Raw genomic sequence first — 23,332 nt, 5'->3', positions numbered from 1 at the left:
GCAGAGCATTCTTACCTGCTTATTTATGCCTACATCACTGCTGTTCTCTCTTAACAGGAGGAAGCAGCCTGACAGTGGCACTGTTTTTCGTCCCAGCTCTCTCCTTGCGTGAGTCTGAGTACCTTTTGTTATCCATGGCTGAGCAGCAGTAGCAGAATTGCTAAGGATTTAAATTGTTCAGCTTCTGTTGCTGACTCAGCTTTAAAACTGCATTCATGTTTCCTAAGATAACAGCTTGTTGACCATAACCATGGAGCCTGGCTGCTCCTTGGAGCCTCAGCAGCTGACAGGAGCACAGGGAGTGTTTGCTCCGTAAACAGAAAGGGGACATGCTGGAGTAAGGTGAACCCGTAGTGTACCCTTGTCCTTGTACCAGGAGGGCACAGGGAGCACTCGGAGAGGAGCAACTCTTCTTCAGTGACTTCAGCCCTGGACCCGTCCTGGCATCGTTTCGCAAACTGCTGAATGCAGGGAGGGCTGCACTTCATTCGCTGACCAAAAGCATGCACAGTTTCCTCAAAATATCGAAGCCCACTGTTAAAGAAAGTTACTTACTCTTCTTCACGGTAATGTGTTCAAGGCTCTCTGCTGCACACGCTACACTCCCTATTCCCTTAAATGAAAGAACAGCTGAGGACAGACTAGCAGCAGCCAGCGAAGTGTCTGGTACTGGGAGATCACTTCTCTAGTTACATGGAAGATAACAACACAGAGGAAGGAGCCTCACATTCCTTTGCAGCTACATCATAGTGCAGTTGAAGAGTTTCCCCAAAGGTCAGAGGCAGAACTTTGTATCTTGAAAAACCCAAACTCTTTGTAACTGAAGGAGTGGTTTTCTTTAGAGACCTCCTTTTCCTTCTGAATTTCTGATGGGGAGCTTCTCTCTGCCCCACCGACTCTGTCTGCAGTTGCTGCTGGAATTCAATGTTTTTATCTCAGGTGTAAACCGGGAATGCACTGGCACTGAGGCACCAGGGCTGCTGAGTCTTATCCCAGGAGCCATCTCAGGGCAGAAGAGGGAGAAATTATTTTTCCTGTGGATATGATAGATGTTATAGAATTCAGGGAACAGAACTTAAGACAATATTGGAACTCTGGCTTGCAAAAATCCCCTGAAGCCCACGGGGGTGCACAGTGCCCTAAGTGGGAGTTGACAGCTATTATTCACTGTAACTCTTGGCCACTTTTTCTCAACATGAGTTTGCTCTTTCTAGAGAGTATTCCTGTTGTGTCCATTCTAAGTAATTTCCCTTTGCAGAGCTCCAATTTAACTCTGTGTTAGGTTTTGTTGGTGCAACATGACACTGACCTGTACAATCTCAGAGGTCTTTAAGGGGGCATTCATATGCTCAGATGTCACTAAGGAGAGGACACAGTATAAAACCTTGGGGAATGAGCAACTCGGCCAATCTCAGTTCAAGGTCTGGAAATAGGTAAGTGGTAAGGAACTGCCGGAGACCTTAGTCTTTTGAGGTGTTTTCATGGAAATGGAAAGAGCTCTTGGGATTAAGAGCTATTTTTATTAGAGCTGTATTTGTTATTTTTCAGGCTCTCCCAGGCTGATTTCTCAGACAGGATTGTGCCCATACTGGTTTTTCTGTAGAACTGCAAGCTGTGTCAAAGATGTTGCTGTTAGGTACAACAGGCAGGTTAATGGTGACAAACTGCTAGTAAAGCAAGTTACTCTAGGGTATTAGTTTTCAGCACTGATATGTGCAACTCACTTGTCTGCAGTTAGGTAGGAGGAACTTCAGAGATGCCTCAGGTGAGGTGGTGATGAGTGAATGAGACCTAGTAGAGGGATCATTTGGAAGCGTTCAGAAAAATATGATTAACGAGGGATAGCACTTAATATAGCAAAGAGACCAGATCACTTAGAGGTGGAGCCCACACCGGCTCCAAAAACAGCCAAGGAAATAAATGGTTATTAGTGTATTACATACTTCAAAGCAAAGTGCTCTATTCTCCCTCTTCTTCGGGGAAGGGCGGAAGCAGGCGCGTACCTGCCACCTCACAGGACCCTGTTCACTCCTGCTGCTGCAATCGCCTGCACTTCTAGAGCTATATGTGACCGATTGTAGACTTAACCCTGTGAGATCTATATAGTTTCCTCAAGACAGATATCTAGTGCCCTGTGATATGTTCATCTGTCTCAGCTGCTGATCCATGGGTGTGCTACAGTCCAGTCTGCCAGCCCATCTGGATGTCACTGATGTGACGTGAGCTCTTGCTGCCTCCAGGGATCTCCTCTGAGGTATGGAGAAGTTGCTGGAGGGCTTTTTGCAGGCAAAACTCCAGGTCTCGGTGACAGAGCAAAGGCTTCATGGCTTGGCCAGGTTTTCCAGGGCTGTGCCTGGTGGTAATGTTTCTCTGTCTCTCGGAGGAGCTCTGACCTGCAAACATCCCTGTGAGGGGCTCTTGGATTTAGGCACTTTTCTCATTTCTCACAGCTGCAGAAAGGCTCTGCCTCAGTGGTGGGGACCTGGGGCAATTCCTTCTTACTGCCCACCACATGGCCTGTAGGCACGTGCCAAAGCCCCCTGCGGTAACCACCATTACAGCACCCCGTGGTAACCATGGCTGTTTCCTGCTCTGCACAGTCACAGGGCTTCTCTCCCTCAGCCATGCTGTGGCTGTGGGCACATGATGTGTGTGAGGGAATCCTGGGCTGGAGCCAGATGGTGAGAACCGTGTCCCCTGCTCCACTGTGCAGGGCTCACCTCTCCACCTTCATGGGGAGGACATGGATGGCATCACTGGACAGATAGAAATCTGTAGGACTGAGCCGATCTGAGACTGCTCATCCCTTGCAGCCAAAGAGTTTGACACCTCGGAGATTATCCTGTCCCTGAGTTTGCCTGTAACGGGTTTGTGAAAGCCACTGCTGCTTACCAGTGCTCACTGGTGCCAGAGGGTGCACAAATCAAAGCTAAATCCTAGTCCCTGTCTGAGAGAACTCTCGCAGTAGAAGTGGGAGCACCCATTCAGCAAACAGGTGGAGCAATCTCACAGGCACTTTTACACTGCTTTTCCCCAGGGTGTGGTAGGAGGTGACCTCACATGAACTGGAGGGCACAGGTCTTGTTTTTAGGGCTTTGTCAAGAGTGTATGTTATCCTGCTGGCTGCAGGACCTGCACAGAGTTTGCAATATGTGGAGGCAGCAACTTTGAATAGGCTCATAAGGTCTGGCTGGTACGGTCCTGTCTTCAGGGTGCAGAGGACTCATATTTACATTCATGACATGCAGTTATGCGGGGGGGGGGGGGGGGGGCAAGATCTGAGACATTGATGATGTTGCTTTGTAGGTTCAGAGCAGCAACACTCTTTAGAGCACATGTAGAATGCCAGCTGGCAGTCGCAGTGCCTATTCTTTTGACAATTAACATTTTAGCTCTACCTGAACTAGAGGTGGAGTCTATTGTAGGTCAAATACCAGAGGGATCCCAGACTCAGGGAAGTGCTGAGTTGCACTGGACAAGGGGAAGGTGTTGTCCTTAGACTGAGGTAAGGACTCTGCTTTGCTCTAATGCTTCAATGCCTTTGCTCAGTACAAAAATCTCAATTTCTGTGTAATGCAAAGCATTTTTCCATCCTAACAGGTTCTCTTGATCTACTTCTGCCTCTCAGCTGATACAGGCTTTCCTAGTGGTGGGCTGGGCTGTTTATAGGAATTCCTCTGAGAGATACAGCTGGCAGAGATGTTGGTTTTTCTCTCTGAAGCTGCAAGTGTTACAAGCTGTATTTATCTGTATGCTGCCAAGACCTTTCCAGGTGTGATCACCCCATGGCCTTGCATTCACTGGTTTGGCCCCAAAGCCTGGGAGGAAGTGCCTTGGCCTTCTTGAACCTGTAATTGGCAAAAAGGGCTGGGTGGATGGTAACTAGAAACAGAAACCAAGCCATGTGGCTGCCCTGCAGTCCCCCAGTGCTTTGTCAAGATGACCCCAGTTTAGCGTCTCGATCCAAGATGGGGTTGGCGAAGCGCTGGCAGAAGGATGCTCCTGCCAGACGGGAGTGCCAGGTGAGCATCGCTCTGAGGTGTCACCCTGAGTACGAGGAGAGGGTGGGACGGGAGCGGTCTCCAGGAGGTCTGTTCCTTTGAACAATTGGTGTGACTCCCTTGCGTGTCTTTCAGAGAGGGCATGCACCAACCACTGTGGACCCCTTGCCTTCTTGCTGCAAGCAAGGATCTCCTGAAGCGATGCTGGAGCAGGAGTCTGCTGTGCAGGTAGAAGGGGGGAAGGGGCGCGTTCATTGTACTGCAGTAGGCTCCAGGCCCTCTGCAGAGCCTGGAGCTGCTGTCACTAGACCTCATTTGCCACTTAAGTTCCATCTCAGTATCTGTCATTTGGGACTGTGCCCAGCCAAGGTCTGCAGAGACCAGTGACCGATCTGGGGTCTTTCTGCTAATTGCCTCTGGCCCAGCCTGCTTTGTGGAGCACAAACCAAGAGACAGTGTGGTTCTGGCCACAGAGCTGCTTTATTTTGCTGTGTATTTCAAACTTTCATCTTCCCTTCTACTGTTTGAAGAGCAGGGTTCACGCACATGGGCTCCTCCCTGTTTACAGCTTACAGATATGTTTATGAAGTGTGCCTCAGGCATGACACTCGCTAAACACTTCGTGTCCAGCCTGGCAGCTCTCCCCAAGCCCCTGACGTGGGACAACCTCTAATCTCCAGACTCCAGGCAGGAGCCTCCCCGTTTGCCAGCATGCAGGCAGGCAAGTGTGAGTAGTGATAGGGTGCAGTTCTGCTGCTGATAAAACTCTTCCAGACTGGCTGCTCACACTTGGTTTGGCTGCAGCATTCAGTGTAAGTGGGCTGATCAGAGCTGCAGACCCTGGCTGTCCAGGGTGCGCCGACTTTCTCCTGCAGCGATGCCATGCCTGCATTACTTGAGGGTGAGTACTTACGCATAGTAAGGTGCTTGCTGGGCAGCTCTAGGGGGAGAGGAATCAGGCTGGTTCTCAGGGTGCTGGTTTGCACACGGGAGTTTAGGTATATCCTGGCGAGTAACGTGGACTCAGGTCTGGTCCAGAGAAAATGGCTCTTGGCCGAAATCATTGCAGCTAAATGGACCATAGAATGGTAGGGGTGCTGCCCTTGCTATGTCTCTGGGAACTTGCCTAAGGTCACGCTGGGGGCCAGTGGCAGAGCCTGGTGTTGAATCCAGAATGGCCAGGTGCACCTGATGCTGTACTCGCCTTGCCCTTCTCACCACTGCTTTGTTGGCAGAAGGGAGATGACCCCAAGTATTGGGTTTTTGTGCTATTGTAATGGTAAATGTTGATTTCTGTGTTATCATCTTTCTTATTTTACCCACCCGAAGGTCTGGTACAGGTGCGCAGGATGACGTTTCTTTCTAGGCACAGTGCTGCACTAGCTCTGCTGAGGAGCAGGTGGCTGTGCTGCTACAGCTTTGCTCGCATGTCCTCACCAGGGATCCGCTGGCAGAGATATATTGCCAGGCGTGTGCTTCAGGTGCTTTCCTGTCAATGCTTTCTTCTCTGCATGGCTTCTGGAAGCTGCGCCCCGAGCGCTGGCCAGACCAGCCTGGCTGAACGCTGCTAGCAGTAAATCTGTTGCAGCCATGGCGCAGAGACTGTACTGCGATTCCTTAGAGCATGCAGACGCTAGCAGAAAGCCCCCTTCTCAGAGCTTTTGGTCGTGCAGGTAGGCAAAGCAGGTGTGGACTAGCCGTGCTGAAGCAGAGGTAGAGAGTGAGTCAAAACAGATTGCAGAAACTAGGAGCAGTTTATAAGCATCGCTAGAAAAGAGGAGGAATTTTCTCCACAAGGCACCATGGCAGACCCTGATGGCATGGTCTGGACTCCAGCACATCTCTTGGGTGCAAGGGCACTGCCCAGAGCCCAGGGCAGGCTAGAGGCTGGTCTGCAAGGTGTGCCTGAGTCCCAGGCTTGCATCCGGCGTGCTCAGAGCGTGTCTCTGCTTTCCCCCTTGCACCAGCAACCTGCTAGAGCTCTCTCAGCTCCACAGTGTCCATCACACACACCTGCCTGAGCCATGTCATTGTTTAAGGAAGGAAGTGCATTAGGAAAGTAGGAGATAAAGAGCAGTTATAGTGCTTCTGCATCTCTCTCAGCAGCTGTAAACCCTGTTGTTAGAAGAGGTGTAGTGCCTGAGCAAAAAGCTCTCATGTATTGTCTTTAGTCACAGTCTATATATTTTCTGGTGAGGTAAAAATAGCTTTTCTTTTTCAGGATATGCAGAGAGCAGAGGCTCCTGCTAACATCAAAGGAGAGTGACAGCTTTCCCCTGGGTGTGCGTGGCCTCAGCTGGCAGGACCAGTAGCTGTGTTAGTTCTTGCCTTGCTTTGGCTCTGTGTGAAAGGAACAATGTCCTGATCTCCAGCTCCCTGTTCAGACCTCTGGACCAGCTCCTGTTCTCTCCATTCATTGCTGCTGGACCCAGCACTATACTTCATTAGGGAAGTGATGGTTTGCAAACGGCAGAACAAGATCTTGATGCTACTAATTAAAAAATCCATTAGTAGCAGGTGGGAATTGACAGAGGGAAGCTTTCATAGAGCTGTAGGCTTAGCACAAGGGGATCCTTATCAGAAGCATCAGTCTGCTGTGTAGGGGCAGCTCCCAAGTCCTTGCTCTGTGCAGATTAAGCTGTTTCTGATATCCACCCTCTTCACAGTCTTGAACCTGTTCCCGCTTCAGCAGCTAGCAAAGGGGACCTATGAGGGGGGAAGGAAGGAGCCAAAAGGCGACGCAGATGTTGTCTGTATCTGAACATGCTCAGCAGGGACCAAGTTAACCTTGGCCCTGAACTGCATGCTAATGACAGTCCAGAACTACCTCTCTTGTTAAGAGTGCATAAAAATGGGCTTTCTGAAAGCTAGTTACTTACGATTATGTAATGATGGAGGAGCCTGGTACCTTTGCCTGAAAGCTTGCCCCCGCTTCAGTACTGTCAAAATGCTAACTGGCAAGTTTCCTCCCTTCACGCAAACCTGCCAGGGGCCCTCCTTCTTCTGCTTTGGGATTTCTCCTCTGCCAGTTGTGCTGAGTTCTCTTCCAGCTCTAACAGCCCCTCGATGCAGGAGCATGAGCAGGTCTTTCATTTCCTGCATGCTCTGATTCACCTGCTGTGAGATGGTTGGGCTGCCCCTTGCATTCTGGTCTGGGGATCTTTGCTGGGTGTATAAGCCATCGGCCTGTGTGGTACATGCCTTGGGGAGGCCTGCAGCTATTGTGAAATCTCCACTCAGCAGAAGGGAGCACGGACAAAGAGTTTGCTCAGGCTAGTGCATGAAATGAGAACTCGCTTGGCAGATGCCTTCCAGAGATGACCGCTTGTGCCTTGGCTCTTATCAGTCCCAGCTGCGGAACTGTCCTAGATCATGTGGGCAGAGGTGAGGATGGTTAGAAAATAGAACTTGGGCATATGGACTTTATCTGTCTTAAATCATGTGGGCAGGGATGAGGATGATGAGAGAATAGCATTTGGGCATATGGATTTATCCTTTTGTCTGATGAATTTTCCCAATGCTTTTCATTTTCTCTTTCATCTGGTGTGCAGTATGTGCCTGGTAGCCGGTTCTCTGTGCTTTTTGGCTGCCTGCATGAGGCTTTGCTGCTATGGCCTCTCTGGAGGTGCTGTGCTCTGCTGAATTCTGTCTTATACTCAGAAGGCAGAAACCTGCCAGCAGGTTTTGTTTCCACTGCAGGGACCACTGAGAGTATCAAATTTCTGTGAATACAGATAGGAGAGAAAGTTCCTGTAAGGGAGACAGTGCGAGTTCTGTTTCTGGGCATTTGGAGTTGAATCTCCAGTTCGATTTTCCTGGTCTTCCTTGATCATATTAGAGAGACCCTGGATGCCATCTTTGACTGCTTTTAATCTTAGCAGCTGTTTTAGTGTGTTTCCAGGACTGATGTATTCTCATCTGATGAGAAAGGATCCAGGTTATCACCCGCAGACCCAGGCACTTGATGTCTGCAAGGCAAGGAGGTCCAGATGAACTCTGGCACCAGAGAAATCCCTAGGTTGGGCAACTGCTTAAAGTAAGCAACTACATTGATGTAACGTTTTGCTGTCTGCTGAAAATAACGCCTCAGAGTTGAGGATCGTGCCCACTACTAGATACAAGCCCATATGAGCAAAGAAATGTCAAAGCAAATGTCAAAGGCTGTTGCAAGGTTTATTGCACTACCTCCCCAGCTGGCAGCGCTGACCTTAGGTTCCAGCACCTTGGCACTAGCAACTGAAAGTGACTGGATGACCTCCTAGATGTGGGTTGGACCTTTCCGCACCATCTGAATAGGATACCCATAGCAATACATGGCTTTGGTGCCAGGATTCAGGTTTGCATCTCACTGCTGGTCCTGGGACTCTTTTGGTTGGTGGGGTGATTGTGTGCTGCCCAGCCTGCAAGGGGTTTCCTTGCTGGACCTCCTCTGTCCTCTGCTCCATGAGCCCATGTCAGTCTGGCTCTGTTTCCCCCTGTTGACTGGTGGAGTAGCCACGAACAGCAGGGAGTGTGTCTGCTTGGCAGGGCTGAAAGCCGCTGCTGCCTCCCCCAGGTAGGGCCAATGGTAAATGGTAACACAGTGCCTTCCCCTCAGCAGCAGCAGCACATGACTCTCGGGACGGACTGCGGCCCTTCTGTTGCTGTTTCTCTGCTGTTCACACAGTTTCCACATCCCAGTTCGCAAGATGCCTTAGCTGACTTTGCTCCTAATGTATCCCAGAGAAGGTGTCGCACATGATAAGGTGCTCCTGATAAGGGGTTTCAAGAGAGTGTTAGAACAATGGAGCTGCAAACAGATGCCTGCAGTGTGCAGAGCAGGAGCTGCTAAGCTCCTTGCTGGAAGGAGCACCTGGCTTCCAAAGAATACAAAAGAAACAAAAGAGTTTGAAGATGCAGAGTTATCATTAGTGGCAAAACTCATGAGACAGCAAGAAACCTGTGTAGTGGTGTAACTGGGTGTAATTGCTTTCAAGATCTTTGCTACAGAGCAGCCATAGGAAGCTTTTCATGCAGCAAAGCCTGCTGCTCCTCACTGGCGATGTGTTCCAGTAGCTAGGACTGGAACAAACAAAACTTAATGGGTGCCAGGGCTGGCAGGAGGGTGCCTGCCCCACGGATGGTGTATATGGGCCTGGCCTGCATCCTTCTGCCTCTGGCATACAGGGACTGAGGCAAAACTGCCCCACAGCCAGCTTCCCTGTCTTCCCATCCAGGCATCAGCCGAGTGGCTCAGGAGCAGAGCAGACCCAAACTTCCTGGCCGCTGGGTCTGACTGCCATTTGGCAGAAAGCGTTTTGCTCCCCAAGGCATGGGCAGTAATTTGAAAGTTTGCATCGCAATTCCTAGTCTATGGTGTAAGAGCAGCACTGTTCTTCAGTGAGACCAGAGACTCTGAAGACATGCGGCAGAGACCAAGGAAGGGGAGAGGCAGGGGCTGAACGATGTGGCTGAGAACCAAGACTCTGGGAATTCCCTGTAGTATTGCATGTTTCAATTGCAGGGCAACTCTGGCTGTGTGATGCCTCTGGGTAGAGAGTGAAGAAAATACATAATAAAGCCCATTTCAGAAAAACTCAGAGTGACCACAAGCTCCCCCACTCTTCCCTCTCTGTAACTAGTCCTGGCAGCTCTTCTAGTGGAGCAGGGAATCAGCTGGTTTCAAGCACCAAGGCACTTCATTTCTGCACGCAGTGCGAAGGTCTAGTGGGTGCTAGCAGCCCCGACTGGGGCCCAGACGGCTGGAGTCAGAGCCTTGTTGGAAAAGGCACCCAGTCCCTTTGTTTTGGCATCTTTGGCCCTGTCCATAGCAGGACATCTTCCCAGGCAGTCCCAGAGACCTGTGTGTGAATACTTGCAGTGAAGGGGTCCTGCCTCCTCTGGAGCTTCTCAGCAAGAAGCCAGCTCAACCCTTTCTCATGCCAGGTGCTGTATAAACAACGAAGGAGTTGCAGTCCCTGCTCAGGCTGCCTTGTCGCTCCAGCAGAAGAGCTGCAGATAGAAGAGACAAGTGGGCATATAGGGTAAAGAGTAGCACGATGTATGTGTGCCTTTTGCCAGTTTGGAACAGTGTGGTGACTTGCTTCTTGCCTGTCTTTGTCTCCTAGAAAACACTGTGAGATCAGCACAAGTCCCTGAACTTACTTGCACTTGGGAATCATCTATTTGCAGCATTTAGTAGCTTGTACAGAGTGGGCTCCTGGCAAATGTGGCCACATTTCACAGAAGGAGGCAATGTTGAGACCCTCCCTTCTTTTATCAGTGATGTGCAGAAGGAGTTGGTGGGAGGTCCTCCCTGGGTGGGAGTGAGAGCGAGGCACTGCCAGAAAAGATTAGAGCAGAACTCCAACCACAGCCAGGAGACAGATCAGGGTTACTGAACCTCTCATTGCAGCCCTTGAAATCCAGCCTGAGCCTCTGGTTTGGCAGAACTACCCTTAGCCATGGCTACAATGCAATGGGCTTGGTCAGGTCCAGGCTTCTCATGCTGGGGTGGAGGGGCTAGGACATTCATCCAGTGGCTGTAGTGGTTTGTGGGTCGAGACTGTGAGAGCAGGAAGACACCTGTGCATAGGAACAGAGGAAGCCACTAATCAGGGCCAGGAGAGGGAGAGGGAAAAATTTAGATTGTCAGCAGACAAGGAGACCTTTTTCCTGAAAGAAAAGAAAGAGAAGGAGAATAGAAGCACAGTCTGATGTGCTGTCTATGTTTTTTACTTTAGGAGGTCTTGGAGCACTTTTCAAAGTCCAGATCTGAGGCTTCTTCCTCAGGAATTGCTGCCAGCAGCCTCCTGACACTTCACAGCTTGAATGTCACCAAGTCTGTGGAGCATGACACCTGTGTGTAGGATTTAGCAGCCATGTAAGAGTGCAAGAGGTACACACTGTCAAGTGAGGCAATTCATTTTCTCCCCTGGAGTAGCTCCTTCCTGGAAAATTTCTAGGAAGGCAAAGGAGAACAGAAAGAAGCACTATGAACTCCAAAGAAAGGAAACCCAGTAGAGGCAGTCTCTGCATCTGGAAGCAGTTGCTGTATATCCTGGAGCACTTGGATAGCAAGTGACCTCGTGTGCACGTGTGTACAAATACTGAGGGGTGCATGTAGCATGCCCATGCTACGCTTTGTGCTTATTAGTGGATGTTAACTGCAATGTGTGTGTGTCTGTGTTTAGGTACGTTGGTGTTGTGCTGACTGGGATGTGTTTGTGTATCTTTTTGATATGCACATCTACTTGTGTCCATGGGGTCTCTGCATTTCTTACTGTCACTGCTCCCTTTTGTTGAAATTCAGGAGATGACAGTGACCCAATTGGTATTTCGGTATGGCTAGTCTAGTGTTGTCTTCATCTCTGTGACACCCTAAAGTGAAGTGAGCTGGTGTGAACGAATGCCCTCTGAGTGATAGGTAGGCAGTCCCAACATGCACTGACATCAGAAGGGCGATATGACTGCAATCTATTTCCTCTGCTTTTACCATTTGAGCTGAGCTATCCCTTCTTCTCTGGCTGCACGTGCTGTCTGAATGCTAGTGTCTGATGTCCTGCATCTCTCTGTGCATCTCTGAAAGGTGCATGCTGAGCATGGGGAGGAAGGGCAGTACCTCTGAAGCACTTGGGCTTCAGCATGTTCTCCAAGACCCTGGCCCCCAGCATCCAGAGGGCTGGGAGGGAGCCGCAACCCCTCTGCTCTGTGCTACCTGTGAAATGCCAGGCTCCTGGGCACGTCTGTGGGGCTGCTGTTTCTCTGCTGTTCCCGAGGTGGTACCTGCAGCTCTGACCCGCTCCCTGCACTTGGCAACAGTCGTCTGCTTTCTGGAGGCGTCTTGGTATTAAATATCCTGTCTGACACAATAATGGAGAGAAAATGAACAAATTCCATTAGCGGCTGGCGATCCCTGCAGGGTCTGCGTTGGAGCGAGGAGGGAGCCTGTATTTTTAGATAGAATGCGATGTAACTTACTGGCTCTATCAAAGCTGAGGAGTAGATAACCAAGGAGGGAGAGAGGGGACACCAGGCTCAGGTTTCAGCTGAAGTGCCGGACTATGGCAGCACGAAAGGGCAGGTCCGGTCCAGAAGTGGCTGTGAGTATAGAATGCACTTCTCCTTTGCATCCACAGAGACCTCTGCTTTGCTTTTTTGCTTGCTTTCTGCCTGTGCTCTCTGCTGCTGGGCGTGTTGGGGTTTTGGGAGCCCCTTTGCTGCTGGAGCCTGTAGTTTTACCGTTTTAATCTTTGCAGCTCTGTGTGTGTCCCATGGGTGGGAGAGACTGGCTGAGCTGTGCTTTGACTTTCCGAGGGGTTTGCTGTCGAAGGTCTGTGCTGTGGCTCACATGCTGGCAGCATAGCTGAGGTGCTGCCCTGTCATTGATCCTGACCCGAGATGCAGAGGCTTCTAGCAGAGCCTGGAGCTGGAAAAGCTCTTTGCATTCTTTCCAAACCATGCTATGATTCAGCCGGTTGCTTGAAGCTGTCAGTGTTTCCTCACTAGAGCCTAGACAGCACGCAGGGCTCAGAGCACAAACACGCACTTCTAAGCACAGTACTGGTGCTGTCTTCTGCCTCTTACAGTAGATCATCCTATGTGAGCAGAGCACCGAGGCCCTGAGTCGTGTCTCCTCCGTGCTCATAGCCCTCCACAAAGCCAGCAGCACTGCTGTGAATCTGGGGGCTCTTCCCAGACGGATAGGGCTCTCATCTGAGGTGGTAGCAAGCGGAGCCAGCTGGCACAGGCAGTCATACAATCAGCATGTGTTTCCCTTGCACGCAGAGGCTGCACACTGGGACAGGGCATGGTGGTGCTGCCGCCCGTCCCTCTGACCCCGTGGGCTGCCCCAGAAGGGGCCACGGCACCGAGCCTCTGTTGTGGGAGCCTGGGCTGGGTCCTGTAGCGCATGCCTGACACGGTGGGGGCAGAACACCCTGTCTGTGGGCTTTCCTTCTGCAGAGGGTAGCAGGGCGGTGGGCCCAGTACATGACTACATTTCTCTGGGATAGGAGGGTCAGGCAAAAAGGATGGGCTAAGGGAGGCAGATGGAGGAGAGCAGAAGACAGCTGAGTTGAGCTGCTCCAAAGTCCAATTTCGAATGGCTGAGGCTGCAGAGAGAAGAGCCCTGAACCCATGTGGTGCTTCATCTTGCCTAGGTCTGCTTCCACTGTGTCCGCTGTGCCCATGCTGCTTCCAGCTCCTGTCCAGGAGTTTCCTAACCCTGGGTGCTCCTCTGCAGCCAGGCTGTGGGCACCACAGGATGGCCTGGGATGGGAGGATGTAGGCTCTCATACCACAGGAGGTCCCTTGGTCAATTCCATCATGAGTGGTGCAAGAGAGATTTTGATCTTCTGTTGGAGCCGAAGGCAGAGGAGTGTGTCCTGCACCCTTGCCATGGATGTCTTGCGGCTCTTTGCTGCAGAGAGCCCTTCGGGCTAGACCTAGCAGACAGACGCCAGCTCATAGTTACTGATCCAGGGTCCCAGCCTCTCAGAGCCACGTCGCTGCATTTCCACCCTGTTGTTCTCCAGCTTCTGGTGAGCCATCCCATGGTCTTCATTTGCTGCATTACGCTGCTAAATAGTGTTGCTGGAAGTATTGATGTGCCTTGCCTGGGGTGGCTGTGTTCAGCAGAGCAGGGAGGCACTGCCTTGTTTCTGTCGAGAAGGGGAGTTGTGACTTTCCTAGCTGCGGGGCGCTCAGCCAGGGTCAATATCCCCAGTGCCAGTACTCGAACTCACTACTGCAGCCACCCAGCCATTTCTGGAGGACAGCAGGGTGGGCTCACCATGACTGCAGTCTAGGCCTCATCCATCGCTGCAGTCTCTTGGCCAGGACACAGAGGCATTTCCTGGGCCACGGGAGGCTGCCATGGTTGCAGAAGTCCCTGTAGAGCTTCCTCCCTGCCCTGCCCGCAGCACTGGGATGAGCTGCAGAAGTGGCGTGGCTCTCCTGCCTCATTGCTTGGATGCCCTTCACTTGAAGTCTAGGTTCCAGCCCTGATTCTTCCTGTCTGATATGGGGCACCTCAGTCTTTCCCAGCAGCTCCCACCTTGACCTGCCCAGCCTCTGCCTTTTCTGCCTGGTCTCTGTAGTCATGTTCTCTGCAACCAAGTGAAGAGCTGGCACTGTGATGGTGATGGGGAAGAGCCAGGGGGACTCTGAGTCTCATAATTTTTCTTTTTCCCCCAAGGCTGATGCTGCAACCAGTTTCTTGAGAGCTGCAAGATCTGGGAATCTGGACAAGGCCTTGGATCACCTCAGGAATGGGGTAGATATTAACACCTGTAACCAGGTAGGTGAAACCCACAGGACTTCTGATACCATCTCTAGTTCCTGTGAAAATGTGCCGTGCGGTGGCTCCACAGGGCCCAGTGACAGTCACTGCACCCCTTCCTTACACTGCTGCCTTAGGATGGAGGCAGGGAGGTTCCCCATGGCTGCTCACTTGCTCTGCTCTGCGTACCTGACTAGGAGCACCTGCCCTGATCCCACAGTCCTGCCTGCCATGGAGCGGAGTGTAAGTTGGCTGGTAATAAATTGCTTGGCAGAGGAAGTTTAAAAACTTTGTGGGAGAGGCTGCCTGTCCTGACCCCACTCCGCTCCTGCGTCTGGTATGCCTGGCTCGTGGCGGGTCATCTGGGGGTAAGACAAAAGAGGTGCTGTGTTAGGTGGAGTGTGACGGCAACTTTGCTGTCCAGAGGTGATTTCCTGGGGGTGATCTGCTCTGCAGAGGCATCGTGCGGTCTCTGGGTGCACGTGTCCAGAACTGCGGCATGCCCGGCTGAGGGGTAGGGGCACACCACCCTGGCAGATCATGGAGCCATGACTGCCAGGGCAGTGAGGGGATCCCTGGGGTGCGGGATGGAGTTTCCTGGCAGACCCCGTCCTCCTCTCACCTGCAACACCCCCCACCAGGCTCCAGGCAACCTGCAGCCCCTTAGGCACAGGAGCTCCTAGCCAGAATTGAGCTCCGGGGAGAGGCCATGCAGGGCAGGCTGCAGCATGAGAGCGATGTTTTGCTGGGGAGGCTTCTGCAGCTGAGCTGGATGGAAATAGGTCCTGTGCTGGGGAGCAAAACAGCTGACCGGAAGGCAGATCTAGACCAGTTGTCTTTGGGGCAGGGAGGGCAGCGATAGCTATAAAGATCTGGGGAACCTGGTAGTACTGGCTGGAGTGTAGCAAAGGGCATTAACAGATAAGCAGAGAGGGAGATCTGAGGCTGCTTTAGGGTGACAAGCAACTGGGACAGCTGGAAGGGCCTCAGCTGCTTATCAGAGGGCAGAGCAGATAGCTGTGAAGAGTGTAGCAGTGGCTGGAACATCATAGGAATCACTCTTGAGGATATTCCGCTTGCCTGCAGTGCTCAAGCTTTCAGATTCCCAGAAGCTGCAGCTTAACACAAGCAAGGGATGTTTGCAAAATGCTGGTCTTGGTGACCTGGGAGGTGTTGAGCAGGTGGAGCCCTTGCTAGCCCAGAGCAGAGACAGGTTTGCCCCAAGAAAGGAGAGCTGCAGGCACCGAGGAATTGCTTGCACATAGTTGACAGAATGCTTTGTATCTGTGTAGCTGCCATATGCAAGCGGCTCAGCCTGAATTGGGGTAGGTGCTGTAGACTCAGGGGGCTTGGGCTGAGCAGAGGAGACAGACCGGCTGCAGTCGGCCGCTTTCTGGAGCAGAAATGATGCTGGGGAGGCTGACTCAGCAGGTAGCACGAACGTATGTTCACCAGGTTCAGTGTCAAGTCCCCAAACCAAGCGTAGTTTAGGCCTACTGATATGTGCACTGCAGCGGCCAGTGCAGTTACTGCAGACGGGTTCCCCCAGGAAATGTCACCCTCTCCTTTTCTTTTCTGACTGGTGGTACCATGCAGGGACGCTGGGCTTCTGCAGGCCTCTGGAGCACACTGCAGCTTGCATTCTCCTCTCTGGGACACTAGATGAGGTTTGGGCAAAGCTCAGGAGATACTAATTTTGTTATCTCTGTATTATCTGGATTATTAGTTCATCACCAGTATCCAGATACACTTAAAGACTTCTGTCCTGGGGCTGTGTGAGGACATACAGAATTTAGATCAGAGGGGTCTTATGGGGAGAAGAGGTAGAAAATTTTCCATTTCATAGTCCTTTGAAGATGAGTTTTTCCATGTCCTGTTGGTGGGTTAGAGACTTTGACTCCATAACCGTTTTGGAGATGTACAGGGTTTGAAAAGAGGAGAGGCCATGTGACACGCTCTTAGCACTGGGCTGCAGGACTTGGCTTGCACTGGGCACTGAGCAGATTGCGTGCTTACGCCTGGCGGGATCTTCCAAGTTGCTGTGCTTCATTTCAGAATTTGGCCCAGTCATTAAACCCAGCTGCTGCTCCCTTAGTCTCTCTTGTGGGAGCAGAAGCCCCTGTAATTCAGCCACAGCAGCAGGTCAGTTGCTGGAAGCAGTCACACTGCTCCTGCTTCCAAACACTTAGCTACAAATGAGCAGAGACAAGTAGGTGTTTAATACTCTCACTGCTCCCTTACAGAGCTCTGGGAAAGCAAGTCACAAGGAGCAGGGAGATCCTGCTGCTGACGTCTGTGCCGCTCTGCTCTCCCGGAAGGACTGGGGATGCTGCCGTGTGCAGCACATTCATGTATGCCCTGTGCGTGCTGAGGCCGAAGCAGAGCCTGGCAGGGAAAATTGCCTTACTTTGCCTGTTCACAAGAGGCTCAGAGAACTCCCTCCTGCCGGTTTCTGTGGGTGTCTGGAGGAGAGGGGCGAGAGTAGTTGGGGGCTGTGTTTGGCCATGCTGGCCTGTGCCTGCTGAGATGGGAGACTCCACAAGCAGAGCACATCACAGACGTCCACTCATTTCTGATGACAAGCTTAAAAGCAGGGGGAGGATTTCTACATCCACTGCTCCTGTACCACTCCAGTGCAGAGAAGTATGTGGTTCTGGAGAGGGGTCTGCAAAGAATTAAAACAGAGAGACCCAACCACGAGCTAAAGATGATGGCTTTGAACTTCTTCCTCACCCAGAGAGGTCAGTCATCAGCTGTCTCCACTGACTGACTGCAAGTCCTGTTTCCAGCCAGATTTCTGGTGCTGGTGAGGGAATGTAACACCTTCACAGGGAGCATGTGGCTGCAACGATATGAGGCACTTCTTTCAGTGACGTCTTTGCACTGTTTCCTGCCATCTCCCTGAGGTTAGATGGCACTTTGGGGTTTGCTTCCGAGGAATATCAGACCTGTGGGAAAGGTCCAACCTCACATGTCCTGTATAGAATAAAGAGGGATATATGTGGTCAGACCTATCCCACAGGCCCTGTATTCTTACTCAAGTGCAGAGACCTTGACATGCCATCTGATCTTCATCCCACCGAGTTCATCCCCTTCATGACTGCCATCCGCATCAATGTCTTCATCATCTACCTCTCTCATGTTCCGAATTCCTGCACACTCCCATCTCATCTGTGAGGAGCTGGAAGCCTGAGGATGAGTGCGCCTTGCTGCCAGGACCCTCACTAGCAGGGAAAGCGTGGTGCTAGCACACGGGTGCCAGGAGGTAGTCTCTGTTGGGGTGGCCAGTCACAGTCCCGATGGGCAGTCCAGGGCAGGGCCCTGCTTTGGTACAGGCTAAGTGCAAAGTCCTGCCTTATTGTGTTTTTCTGTAGGGCTGCGTTTGTCACACCGACAGCCAGCAACTGGGATTTCTGGGAAGTGTTTGCAGCACTTAGTGAGGGAAATGCAGCACCTTTCGAATTAAGCACATCCTGTGGCGGTTTTGGGTCAGATGAGCTGTCAAGCCAAAGCAAATGTGCAAAACAGCCTGTGTTGTTCCTGGAGCAGAAATATCGATGGGCTGCTGGGAAACGATCTTCTGCAAACATTGCACTTATTGCTGTAAGGCCAGAGAATAATGATTCCTCACAGGTTTCCAGCATTGAAAAAGTTATTTGTGTATCCCTTGCATAAAAGGGTGTATGTGCTGAGAAAAGCAACCGAGCATCCATGGTGTTGCACTCCAGGTGCTTGTTGCGTGAGCGTAACCAAGAAAGAGCGTGTGTGTCTGTGGCCACATATCCAGCTTATGAGCTCATGAAGGTAAGGGTGTCGGTGACCATAGGCAAGGGGTTGTCTAGGTGTGCCTTAGTCAAAGAAGCTGGGCTTGACCGAGGTGATGGGCTCAGTGTAGCCAGGCCTGGTTGGGGAGCATTTCCGTTTGGTGGCTCTGTTCTGTGGGTGTTGCAGCATTCCCACTTCATTTTCCCTTGGAAGCAGACCTTTTGTCCTTGAGGCTCTAGCGGACTGTGGAGTTGGTGTGCGGAAGAAGCCTGTGGATTTTTAGGTTTTTTGCTCTTTGTGCTGTAATCAGAGTTGAGCGAAAGAATCTGTGACTCTCTGACTGTGAGAGCTGGTACTTTGAATGAGAGAGGATGGAAAACCTTTTTCCAGTACGATAGCTCTTTTGAAGCTGTTCTAAGTTTAACTGGAGTGTTGAGGGCTGAAACTGGAGCTTCTCCGGGCATTTTCTGCTGCCCTACCTATATTCGGGTGGGGATGAAACAGTTCTGTGAAGTGACCTTCCAGCACTCTTCGGGAGCTGAAACAGATGGTTGGGAGGTGGAGTACTTGGGCAGGACTGTGTGCTCCTAGGGAGCTGGTGGCTCTCTGCCACGTGACAGCATTGTGTAGGGGTGAGTAAACATAGTTCATCCACACGGGAGAACTGAGGGACAACAGAAGTTTGCCTTATGGGGAAGAAGTGACATCTGAGTTTGCCTGCGAGTATTTAACCTCTTTTGCCAGCAGATACCCCAGCCCTTTTGTTCACATCTGGGAAGCGGAAGAGGGTGTCCGAAATAGTGGCGCAGAAGCTGTCTCGGCAGCCTCTAGAGTGCTGACTGGCCGGACACCACCTTCTGAGAGCCCAGGGATGCTAAAGAGCACTGGCCAGCCCTTTGCTCCTCGTGCTCGGGTTCCATGTGTAGGAAAAAAGTGGGCCAAACTGGGGCACGTGCAGAGATGTTCCTGAGAAGTCACTTCAGTTGTTTGGGAGCTTCCTGGAACTGGTAGAGCTTAGCAGTGGCACAGCCAATACTTTCTCTGCACCCTTTGCTGCAGCTAAACCCTGAGAGAGCAAAGCCAACCCTCTGCTGAGCATGGGCTGCAGGGTGGGTCTGTTGGTGGGCAGCTGCAAAACCAGGAAGGAGCCAGCTGCTGGACTGGAAGCTCAGCACTGGTGTGAATTAAATTTGGCTGCTGCTTGATAAAATCATTGTCACGACAGCTCTGGTGCATCCTCACTCTGGGCCATATACAAAGCTCAGCTCTGTGCTGTAGGTTTGAAAAGCCTGACTGCAGGCAGGCGATCGTGGGGAGGGGCACCCAGGGAAAGTCACTTGAGCAAAGACAGGAGTTGATGTCAAGGTTGTGTCATGAGCAGGGAGGACTGAAACAGCACCTGTGGCCCCAAACACACACATGCTGAGCTGTGGTGCTACCCATCCCCAGGAAATTGTCTACAGGGGCTGCATGTTTTGCTCGTGAAGAAACCTCCAGCATTAGTCAGCAGCTCAGCATTTGCTGCATGCAGTTGCCCTGGCAGCAAGGAGCCAGTCGTGGCTGTCGTCCTGGATGCCAGCGCAGGGCTCGAGGGCAAGGCAGAGGCTCTTTTCCCACCAGCCTGGGCTTTCTCCAGCGTGGGCCAAGTGCCCGCAGCTGTGTCTGCACAGGAGCTCAGAGCAGGGGGTTTCCCGGAGAGCCCCAGCCCCAGCAGGTGACTAATACCCCTCTCCCACCTTTGCCCCCTCCAGAATGGGCTGAACGCTTTGCACCTGGCCTCCAAGGAGGGCCATGTGAAGATGGTGGTGGAGCTGCTGCACAAGGAGATCGTTTTGGAGACAACGACCAAGGTGAGGACAAGGGAGCCTGGTCACATTAGTCACAGCTCCGCACCCTGCCATTGCTGCCAGGCACACCAGCAACAGCCGAGCAGTGAATCATGCTGTTTGCTCTCAGCCCCTGGGACGGCTGTGCTGGTGGCAGTGCTTCTGGGCTGGGGCATGGGGACCAGGCTCTGACTTCAGCACACCCGAAGCCATTCTGGGCACCTCTGGGTGGACGGGAGGTTCCTCTACCCCGTGGGGACCACTGTGAGCTCAAGAGGCGACTAACAGAAGCCACAGTGTGTGCTAGTGCTGTCTTTACTCACATCTCCTCCTGGCGCTGGCTGCCAGCTCAGGTCAGCCCTCGCTGCCCCAGGGCAGCCCCTTTATGCTGCAGCACTGAGATGGCCTCGGTACTGTTGTCACAAGCCTGGAGAGCTCTGGTTCTCTGTAAATAACATAGCATTCTCTCCTTGCATCACCACGGCGGGGTGTGGTTCTTGCTCGATGACAAGCGAGACAACAGCACAGACAAGCAGAGCTGACAAATGAGCCTCCTTCAGCACCGTCTGAAGGGCTGTGAGAACAGTAGGGGGCCTGGCTTGCCACCTCCCCAGTGCTCTGGCAGGGCTCGGGTCACAGAGCAGAGTTTGGCTTTCTGCCACACCACCCAAAGGCACAAGTCGGAAGAGCCTGTCTCTGCATTTTTCAGCCTGCTTGTCATCCCATAGCTCTGCTGGGGTGTCTTGGCTACCAGGGTGCACACTGCAGTGTTGCCTGAAGACTGCCAGCTCAACTTCCCCATCCTCCCTCCCCTCCTCATCTCTCGGTGCTGGAGATACACAGAGCCTGACAAAGCATACAGCTTTTGCTGCCAGTAACTTCGTGGGAGAGATGAAATCACTTTCTTCCCTGGCCAGCAAATGTGAAGCATACCTGCCTGGTCTATAGCAGGGATGGGGCATGGAGCAAGGGTTGCATGGCCCCACAGGCTTCCCCTGTCCAGACACTCTGTTTACACGTGTTAGCACATGTCAGGCCCATCTTCCCCTGGCATCCTGCTCTGCTCCAGCCCCTGAGCACTGCTCTGTGGTGTCTTTCAGAAGGGAAACACAGCCCTGCACATTGCTGCCCTGGCTGGACAACAGGACGTGGTCCAGGAACTGGTGAACTATGGGGCCAACGTCAACGCGCAGTCACAGGTAGAGTGACCTGGGCTGGGGTGGGAAAAGCCCCCAGCATGCATGATGGTGGTGTCCTTATGGTGGGAACTGTGCCCAGCATGGGCCCTGCAGCAGCGCTTTACAGTTTTTCTCTAGCCCTGTTCAGGGGCAAGGGCTGCTCTGACAAACTCTTCAAAGAAGACAGGTGTGCAGGTGGTGGGGAAGGAGCCTTGAGGGATATGGGGAGACCATCATGGTCTCTCTGCTGAGGGAGTCCATGGCAGCATGCACAAGCACACTAAACTCGTCCTGGGAGGACTCATGGCCAATGCCTCCCTGGCACAGCTATGGGGTCCCCAGCAAGCCTTGCAGCTGCACACTGTGCCTCCCTTGTTCTCCGTTCTTGGGCCTGGTGGGGCTGCAAGCTCTTCAGCTTTTTCCTGATGGGAGAAATGTCCCTGAAGCAAGGGAGAGTAGTGGCAGTGAGTGGAAGGCAGTGTCTTCTGGGTTGACTGTTGTTGTGAAGCATCCCTTCATTCTTTCTGGATGTGGAGAGCCTTGGGCTCCAGCTCTCTCTGATTGCTCCACCGTTGCCAGATTTTCCTGTTTCCCACCTACACTGTGTATACTTTTGCCCCAGTTCAGTGGGCTGGGGGTGTGGCTGTTGATGGGGTGTAGGTCTGCAAGGAGCTTGAGAAACTCGAGGAACGGTTGTGTTGATGTGCATGGCCCTGTGTTTGCAGAAAGGCTTCACACCCCTCTACATGGCAGCGCAGGAAAACCACCTGGAAGTTGTTAAGTTCTTGCTGGAAAATGGAGCCAACCAGAATGTAGCCACAGAGGTGAGATCCTTGGGGAGGACTCCAGGGCCCTGCTTGCTGTGGCTGCTGTTGGATGTGCCCGGTGCTGCCATGGCTCCTCGGTTCTCCGCCTCTCACCTGCCTCTCCTTGGCAGGACGGCTTCACGCCACTAGCTGTGGCTCTGCAGCAAGGGCATGAGAACGTGGTTGCTCACCTTATCAACTATGGGACAAAGGGTAAGGTCCGCCTGCCTGCCCTGCACATTGCAGCCCGCAATGATGACACTCGCACAGCTGCCGTGCTGCTGCAGAATGACCCCAATGCTGACGTCCTCTCTAAGGTGTGTGGCTTTCCCATGCTGTCTCTGGGAGCTTTCCCACATCCCCATGGAGAACAGCAGCTTGGTATGCTGTATTTATCCATCCTTTCAGCAGGGAGTATGTGTCTGGCTGGGCTGATCCCTCCTTCTTTCCCCTAGACTGGATTTACCCCCTTGCACATTGCAGCCCACTACGAGAATCTCAGTGTGGCCCAATTACTGCTGAATCGTGGAGCCAGTGTCAACTTCACACCCCAGGTGAGTGCAGAGTGGGAAGGCTGCTGGGACTGGGACTGCTCCAGCACCAGAGGAGGTTGCTGTGCCTCCTTTCTGCGTAGGTGCAGCAGCAGCTGCCAGGGTACACTAGTGAGGTGGGATCATGCAGAAGGTAGCACACTCATGCATGTCTGGGAAGTTGCCATTAATAACCAGTGTGGGCCTTTTCTACTGTGTCTCCTCTGTCGGATGCAGCCATGCGTCCCTGGAAGCTCTTGGGACCTTGTGTCCAGGCTGAGGGAAAGCTGGTGCTGTCGCTGCAGGGCAGAGGTTATAGCCCATGCAGTTGCCGTGCCTCTTCCAGCCCCACGGGTGCAGCCAAATCTGTGAGCTGGTGCTTTCTGTGAGCTCTGCGTAGCTTCTGTCCACGCGGGAGCGGGTGCTCACCCTCTCCCCCAGCCCTGTGAAACAAGCTGTTCCTCTGCACCTGCCGTGGGCAGGGACTGAGCTCTGCCCTGCCTTCTGTCCTTTTTTCACCCCCTGCCGCTGTGCAGCCCCGCAGGGGAAAGAGAAGGGGTTGCTCCCTCTAACAGACTGCCATTCCTCCTGGCAGAATGGGATCACTCCCCTGCACATAGCCTCCCGCCGGGGCAACATCATCATGGTACGGCTGCTGCTGGACCGCGGGGCCCAGATAGAGACAAGGACCAAGGTGAGACTGCTTCTGAATCCCCAGCAAGTACACAGGCTGTCTCCCTCCCCGAACTCCCTGTGTCCAGGGAGCAGTGCTGTGCTGCACTGCGCAGTGATGCCATATGAACAGCTTGCTGGATGTGTGAGGGAAGGTCCCTGGTGCACTAAGGGAATGGACCAGTTTTTTGACTGGTGCGTGTAGAAGTGAGAGGAGGCTGCATAGCTACAGTGGCTATGAGGGCAGGCTTGCTTTTGCCTCATTTTGCAAACAAGTCCACAGTCCCTGTTAC

General features: G+C 52.5%; 1 protein-coding gene across 9 annotated transcripts in view; it reads left to right on the top strand.

Moving 5' to 3' along the window:
- ANK1 (ankyrin 1) overlaps positions 1–23,332 on the top strand; it is a 68,892-nt gene that overhangs the window by 23,690 nt on the left and 21,870 nt on the right. For 4 of the 9 annotated variants that reach the window (XM_075444624.1, XM_075444625.1, XM_075444623.1 and 1 more), the window contains exons 1-8: positions 13,252–13,522; positions 14,179–14,280; positions 19,779–19,877; positions 20,954–21,052; positions 21,757–21,855; positions 21,969–22,154; positions 22,293–22,391; positions 22,963–23,061. In XM_075444624.1, coding sequence (XP_075300739.1) covers positions 13,256–13,522; positions 14,179–14,280; positions 19,779–19,877; positions 20,954–21,052; positions 21,757–21,855; positions 21,969–22,154; positions 22,293–22,391; positions 22,963–23,061 — 1,050 coding nt within the window. In that variant the 5' untranslated portion in view covers positions 13,252–13,255. Of the gene's footprint in view, positions 1–4,187; positions 4,230–4,783; positions 4,903–11,786; positions 12,083–13,251; positions 13,523–14,178; positions 14,281–19,778; positions 19,878–20,953; positions 21,053–21,756; positions 21,856–21,968; positions 22,155–22,292; positions 22,392–22,962; positions 23,062–23,332 lie in introns of those variants that run through there. The other 5 variants (XM_075444629.1, XM_075444632.1, XM_075444628.1 and 2 more) reach the window with 5 other exon arrangements.

This window comes from Opisthocomus hoazin, chromosome 28, assembly GCF_030867145.1.
Source record: "Opisthocomus hoazin isolate bOpiHoa1 chromosome 28, bOpiHoa1.hap1, whole genome shotgun sequence".
NCBI classification, from domain to species: domain Eukaryota; kingdom Metazoa; phylum Chordata; class Aves; order Opisthocomiformes; family Opisthocomidae; genus Opisthocomus; species Opisthocomus hoazin.
This window is presented reverse-complemented; position numbering and strand designations above follow the sequence as displayed.